The 7,645-nt window shown below is 50.5% G+C and overlaps 1 protein-coding gene across 1 annotated transcript; it reads right to left on the bottom strand.

The window, feature by feature from the left end:
• Positions 1 to 215: 215 nt before the first annotated feature.
• Positions 216 to 4,571, bottom strand: NEIL2 (nei like DNA glycosylase 2). Its single transcript, XM_063391802.1, has 4 exons — positions 3,891 to 4,571; positions 2,803 to 3,119; positions 1,754 to 1,950; positions 216 to 1,406 (listed from the first exon to the last, which is right to left on the bottom strand). Exons 1-4 carry the CDS (start codon positions 4,182 to 4,184, stop codon positions 1,090 to 1,092), a joined length of 1,125 nt encoding a protein of 374 aa, XP_063247872.1. The 5' UTR covers positions 4,185 to 4,571; the 3' UTR covers positions 216 to 1,089.
• Positions 4,572 to 7,645: the final 3,074 nt, after the last annotated feature.

Raw genomic sequence — 7,645 nt, 5'->3', positions numbered from 1 at the left:
GCGTTGCAGTTCACAGGGGAGAGGCTGTGCAAGTCTTGCCTAGGAATAGCTGCCTACAGCGGAGGTGTTTACCTCCAGCATTCCCAGCTGATTTGCAATCCATCTTTACATCCAGCTCCCATTAATGAGAACACACAGCTAAGGAAAGTCACAGGTACCACAGGCAGCACCAAAGAGGTAGCTATTAACCAACTCCAGGCAGCTCAAATTTCCATGTACAGCCCAGTTTTTAACCAAGAAACTGCCAGAAAGGACACACTTCAGGTGAGTATCACCAATCCTAATTCCAGCTTTAATGTTTTTGCTCAAGTCAACAACTTAATATTAAAATAAACTCAAATCCAGGGAGAGAGAGGACAGCAGCACTTCCCACCTAGTGTATAGAGACACAGCTCTATTTCCAAACCTTTCTGCTTTCAGGTTTCCTTGGAGATCCTGAGTTTTATGCAACACTGTCACACACTGTATTTCCTTTTTTTTGTTTTTACAAGTGACATCTGGAATTGGCAGTTTGCCACAAAGCTGAAACCTGTGGGTGTAGAGGTGAGCTCCACCCAAGCACTGCTGACGTATATTTTGTATATGTTGACATGGAAGGAGGGAGCTGTTCCTGTCAGATCTGACACAGGGAACAGCCCCTCATGTTTAACCACGCCCAGTCACAGCCCAGCACGCAAGTATACAGCTCCAGACAGAGGCAGGATTATTTAATTCCTAATTAGTCAAGCTGTTTAGGCAGAGGGATATCCTCTGTTTTGCTGACTCCTCCAGGGTCAAGGGACAAGGTCACTGCAGACCACAGCAATCCCCTGCTCGACCCTTTACACTTCCCATCCACTGCCACCTGAACAGGACAACCAAAACACCTCAGAACTCAAACTCTTTAAACTGCTGTGCCACTGTGACAAAAAAACATGGACAGCCACTTTTTCCTTTCTGCAGCCACTCAGGGGACCTGGGACCTCCACTGAGCACTGAACTGTGCCAGCTCCTTAAGGGCCAAACTCAACAGCCTCAAAGAAACCACAGAGACCTTCTAGGACAACAAAGAGCATGGATCAGAGAGCAGCCAGCATCCTGCAGGACAGGTCACTCAGTGACTGGGGAAGGGTCCCCAGCCCCTGGCAGCACCGCAGGCTGGCACTGTGGGCACCACCACGTAAGTCTCTTGAAGCCACCCGAGGGTCCAAAAGTGCCCTTCATCAGCGGGTGGCCCAGGGGACACTGCTCCTTCTGGTACACCTGGGGGTGCAGCCCTTGGCCACGCAGTTTGTTGTGCAGCCACTCAGAGCTGAACTGAACGGCGCAGTCCAGCAGACGCTCCAGATCTGGGAGAGCCAAGAGAGAGCCTGGTGTTAACGGGTGGATCCTGGCCAGGTACAAGATCTCGTTCTTAATGATGTTCCCTGGAAGGGGTCAGAAACAAGGAGACAGTAAGAATATTCCTAATGAAGGTAATGCAGGCTGCTGGCTCCAACCCATGATTTCTGCCTCAAGATTCCCAGCCAGCAACACCATTCCCTGTTCCAGAGGTGGCATCCAAAGAGTAGACTTGGAGCTGGGATTGGACTGGAAGAGGTTCTCTTCCCTCTACCATTGTTACAGACCTTGAAGATGACCACATGCCCTCAGCTGGATCAACCAAAAGCTCTTAGACTAAAGAGAAAACTGCCCAGACATGCACTTCTGCATCTGCACACATCCCACCCACCTTCCTCCATTCCTCCTCCTGCCCCTATTCCCTGGAACTCACCCAGCCCTGAGAAATATCTTTGGTCTAGGAGGGTATAGCAGATGGGATTGGGTGCACAGAGGGCACGCAGCGCCCGGCCACGGTGGAATTCCAGAGACAGGATGTCAGAAGCAGGATCAGTCCTCGGAGAGGAGCACCAGAGCATCCGGCAGTTGTAGAAAACAAGGAAGCCTCCGCTCTCGAAGTGCAGAACCAGCCTGGGAGAAGCAGGGAAGTTGGAGACTCTCATCAGAAACATCTCTGAACTACTTGTTATACTCCGCAGCTGGACACTGCCTTAGGGCACGGTGACATCTTTCATGATTGCCCCATGAAGCTTGGTGTGAACCCACACAACTGGTGGAGAGTTTTCTCTTCTGCTGCCCTGTGACCCTGGATGACCAAGCCTCCAGCACCACAGTCCACAAATAAGAGAAATTAATGTTAAAAGTAGCACAAAAAACTGTCTAAAGATATTTGTATAGAAATAAAATCATCCTTCAAATAATCACAGAATGGTTTGGGTTGGAAGAGAACCCAAAGATCATCTTGGGTCACCCTCTGCCATGGGCGGGGACACCTTTCTCTACCTCAGGTTGCCCCAGGCCCTGTCCAACCTGGCCTTGGACACTTCCAGGGAGGGGGCAGCCACAGCTTCTCTGGGAAGCTGTTCCCCTTGCTCTGTACAATTCCAGTGGGACACAGGACACAAACCATAGCCATGTTTTCAATTCACTGCTGCCTTCAACAGCATCACTCCAGCCTGTGACTCCAGGTGTATGAGACATTTGCTATTTATCCAAGGCTTTTTCAAAAATACATAACTGGGAGAAACTGGCATTTTTAGGGCATGATTCAGCCTGGCATGCTAAAACTTCTGTCTTCAAAATAAAACTTTTAGCGGAGCTGGTACTATAATTGTCAGGCAATTGCATCTTACAATTCCACTGCAGATTCTCTGGTTGAACACACCCCACATTCTCTCATTCCTTAGAAATTATCAGAGAAAAATCAAGGCTAAGAGCATTTCCCCACACATTTGGTTTGGGAGAAAAGAGATGAGGAAATACCTGGGCACAGGATCCTTCCAGTCCCCCCTTTTATTGGCTCTGTTGGCCCTTGAGAACTCGTTTGCCCGGACGCTGCCGAACATGCCAAAGTGGATGCGCAGCCAATTGCCACGACCCTCTGCTGCCTCTGAGGCTTCAGATCTTGAGTGCTGGGGCTCCTGCAGCTCCTCATCCTGGGAACTGGGATGTCCTTGCTGTTCCTGGGCAGGACAGTGTGCCCCACAAGCAGCCTCTCTTTGCAGCGCTGTCTCTTCTGCAGTTGGTCCAAAGGGACCTTCAGCTGCCACAAATGCCAGGTACAAGTTCTTCCCATGAACCTGAGAAGAGAGGTGGGATGTGCTGATGATTCATAAAGGATCAAAGACTTGGGTCAAAGACTAGAAAGACTTGGGTTAGAATGGACCTTAAAGTTCATCTCATTCCAAGCCCCCAGCCATAGGCACGGACAATCTCCACTAGACCAGGTTGTTCAGCCCTCATCCAACCTGACTTTGAACACTTCCAGGGATAAAACCTCTGGCTGCTTCCCTACAAGTGACTTACTTTCTACAACCTCTACTAGAGGACACATCAGCCCGCCCTGAACATGGGATTCATCAGCATCCAAACCATTCTCATCAGAGCTGGGGTGATCCTTGCAGATTCTTTTCTCTGCTCGCCTGAAGCACAAGGTTTTCAGATGCCACTCAATTCTAAATCCCTCACAGGGGCTCCCATCAGGCCCACCAGGACACACACTCAGGGGTTTGAAATTTGTCATCATCGCTTCTGATTCATCTTCCCACTTTGTGCTGGGTGCATTTTGTGCTTTTCATTTTGCTCCCCACCTTTAATCAGAGGTGAGGCTGCACCAGGGTTTGGCCAGTCAGGTCCAAATCATCATCTGGGGGCATCAGGCGTGTGAAGTCCCAGCAGGATCCCAGTATGACTTCTGACAAGTACCCACAGCACAGACACCTCAACTTAGCCAGGTGACACCCTCAGGGGACATTCACAGGTTCTGCACCTTCAGTCACCCAGGTGCGGGACAATGGTGACTTCCCTCAGACTTGTCATGGATCTGTAAATTCAACTGTAGCACAGCTCACCTGGGAGTCCTGGAGCCTCAGGGCATTCAGATCGTTCACATTGAGCTTCCTGCTGCTTCCCCCCACCTTGGCCACCACTTGTCCCATAAAAGGGGAGGTCAGCAGCTGGAACTTCCTCACTGACGGGCCCTCTGGCATCTCCAGCAGCTGCGGAGGGATTAGCAGGTCCTTGTCACACTCTGCCCTAGATTTGAAGGGAAGCTGCAACTCAGAAATACACAAAACATTCTCCTTAAGTTCCTGTGGCAAAGTCCATGAAGATAAATAGGACCAAGGAAGTGGAGGAGTTTCCATCCTAGCTCATATATATAATTTAATGCAACACAGCCCTGAACAACATAATTCCAATAGCAGTTTTCATACTGCAAGGGGGAATTTGGCCTGGGGAATATCCCAAAGTCCTTTTTTCCTGGGGTAGTGGCAGGTTCCCTGCTCACATCAGGGGGGTTGGAAGTAGATGATCTTTAAGGTCCCTTCAACCCATTCCATTCTGTGATTTTATTAGTGACCCAGAAGCAGCACAGGCCAGTGACTCATCTTTTTCCCAATGCACCAAGGGAAGTGCTGCTCCCATGGAAAGATCAGCCCTGGAATTAGAACATCTCCACCCCTTGCTTTACCCACTGCTTGCCCCACTGACTGCAGTGGCGTGGAACCAGTTGGGGCGCATTCCTACACTCTGCTAACAGCATCTGGGAGCAGAAGGCTCTGCATGAGGGGGAGATGGAGCAGCACCATCCTGCAGTTCCTTTCAGGAAGTCACACCAATACATAAGCAGTTATTTCTGGCATGAAGCCCCAGTCACTTGCAGTTCTTCTGAGGACTTCTGCTGGCTGTGGGTGTACAAGGAAAGCTCAGCTTGGCTTTCATCCCACAGCACCAGTTCTCCCTGCAGACTAATCCCAGAGACCAGCACTGATCAGAGGCTCAGCTTCAAGCTCCACAGCACTCAGTACAGGGCTCTGAGGCACCTGGCACAGCTCTGAGACAGCTTGATGAGAAAATCAATAGCAATCCTGGGGTGCCCCACCAGAAGAGCCATTCCTGTGCTGCAGCACAAGCCAAATCCCTTTTGGAAGGGCTCAAGAGAAAAACATGTTAGGGAACATTAATTTAATGTCTTAGATCCAGGTACAGATATTAAGTGGTCATCGAAACTAGATTTAGCAAGGGTAAAAGAATGAGCTTTAGTTCTCTGCCTTCAAGGGCATGTGATGATTATTCACAAGCCTGCTCCAGTTTTATCCAAAACTCTGCATATTATCTTAAGAGACAGCTAAAGAGATGCTCCTGCTGCCGAAGGCACCAGCAACAGTTTGGATCCCTGGAAACAGCTGAGCACAGGTCATCCAAGGAGTCTGCCCTGACTATCCAGGCACTGGGTTCATGTCAGGCAGCATGGATTGAGCCCCAGGACAGCTCACACCACCCACAGCTCACATCTGGGGAAGTTAATCATCTGCAGAGCTCTGACTGCTGCTAAGTCCATTCTCCTTGTGAGAGACTGGAAGTGTTGGGAGCTCTGTAAGGCATTAATGCTCACACTCCTGCAGCTTTAACCTGTCTGTCAGCAAAGGAACACTCCTCCTCAAGAGGGAAGGCTGCTCTGTTCCCCAGCACATCAGAACCACCAGCATCTGCCATCCTTATCCCATGCACCTGATTCCCTTATCTCCATGTACCTCCTTATTTCATGCTTTCACTCTAGACCCACTTCAGTCTCATCCAAAGCACTTCCCTCTCCAAGGAGGAAGAGGAGGAAAACCACCCCCAGCCCTCTGCAAGGCCATGATACCCATCTCACCATGAGCATGACCACCTGAGCTGCTACCTTTGCAGGCCAGGGGCAGGTGCCAGGCCTCCAGGACAAATCCCTCCCCCTGTATGGGCTCATTCCCAGGCAAAAACCCAGCACCCACAGCAGAACAGAGCAAGGACAAGGCTCATGCAGCTCACTCCAGCTCTGCCTGCACTCCCACAGTGCCATCCTGCACCCAGCGACTGCAGGAAGGCCCCCTGTGACCTTACACCCCTGGGCAAGGCTCCTGCAGGGACCTGAAGGCACAGCTCTGACCCTCCACATGCAGTCAGGGGGGTGCAGAGCTCTCCATCTTCTCACGTTCAGCCAAGCAGCAATTTGCAGCCATCCTAAGAAAACAGGCGCTGAGTTCCCACCCCATTCTCACCCACATCGCCCCAGGGCAGTGAAGGCACTCACTGCTTTTCCCCCAAGCCCCACATTCCTGCATCCAGCTCTCATCCACTGCTCTTCCCAGGCTCACCCTGTGCATCAATCTGGGGAGCAGGCTGGGCAGCCTCCCCTCTACTCCTCACAGCCCTTCCCCTGCCCACAGGACCTCTACCCACCCACAACAGGACCTCCTACAGCCAAACCCCTTCCACCCACCTCCTTTTATACGGGAGGAAGATCCGCCCTCCCCAAATGGCAGGGGAGCTCCCCAGTTGGCTGCTGGGGAGGGAATGGGGCGGGTTCCAGGCGCTGGCCTCACTCACCTCACCAGCTGTACCGGTCTGTAAACTGGTTGGACTGGGAAGGAAGCTGGGCAGTTCCTGGCAGGGCGATTGGGTGCTTAAAGGAGGACTGTGCCCAGCCGCCTCCCACTCTGTGAGGACACAGCCCTCGCTGACAGCCTGATTTCGGCTCGAAGGTGTTGTCTCTGAGTTCAGCTGGAAGCATTCAGGCTGAACAAAGACTGCTGAGTAAAACTCAGTGAGAAGACCGAAAAGCTTTGTCATAATGGTTTTTAAGTGTCCCCAAGGACTTTTCCCTTCCCTGCTCTGTTCAGGCTGTTACCAATACTGGGGCTTTTCTTCATTGATATTAAAATCTTAGTCATAGACTGTTTTGGGTTGGGAGGGACCTTAGAGATCATCCAGTTCCACCTCTCTGCCATGGGCAGGGACACCTTCTACTAGACCAGGCTGCTCCAAGCCCTGTCCAGCCTGGCTTTGAGTTGCTCCCAGCTGGGTCTGTCACCTCTGAGTTTTTCATCCTGTGTTGGCCATCCCAAATCCTACATGTAGGAGGGGGGGTCTATGTGGCTCTGGGGCTTGGAGGCAACTTGATTCTCCTGCAATGTCTCATTGCTTGGGAATTCCCAGGTCTAGGCAATTAATGTACCAAATATTTTGGTTCTCATTAATAATCTAATATTTATTATATAGGAATATTATATAGGACAAGGAGTAATGGGTGCAAGTTTAAGGAGGGGAAATTTAGATTAGATATTAGGAAGAAATTATTAACTTTGAGGGTGGTGAGACTCTGAAACAGGTTGCCCAAGGTGGTTGTGACTGCCCCTGGATCCCTGGAAGTGTCAAAGGCCAGGTTCAATAAGGCCTTGAGCAGCCTGGTCTAGTGGAAGGTGTTCCTGCCCATGGCAGGGGGTGGGACTAGATGAGCTTTAAGGTCCCTTCCAACCCCTTAACATTCTATGATTTGAAAAACATTTCCACCATGAGGGTGATCACACACTGAACAGGAACGCAGAGAGGTGGTGGGATTTCCATCTTGGGGTATGTTCAAAACTTAACTGAACAGGGCTCTGAGAATCCTGATCTCATGTTTTCTTACTTAAAAGTCCCTGTAATTCTTTCATTGTGAGCTCTCTGGGACAGGACCCACTTCACCATTTCTTCTCCAGGTGCATTTCATGTTTTCAGTATTTCACCATTTACCCCCCCAAGAAGCCTATGAGGGTAGAATGAATCAAGCAGAAACTTTCTGGTTTTA

This window comes from Prinia subflava, chromosome 2, assembly GCF_021018805.1.
Source record: "Prinia subflava isolate CZ2003 ecotype Zambia chromosome 2, Cam_Psub_1.2, whole genome shotgun sequence".
In the NCBI taxonomy this organism is placed as follows: Eukaryota; Metazoa; Chordata; class Aves; order Passeriformes; family Cisticolidae; genus Prinia; species Prinia subflava.
The sequence above is the reverse complement of the archived record's forward strand: the minus strand, read 5'-3'. Positions and strand labels throughout refer to the sequence as shown.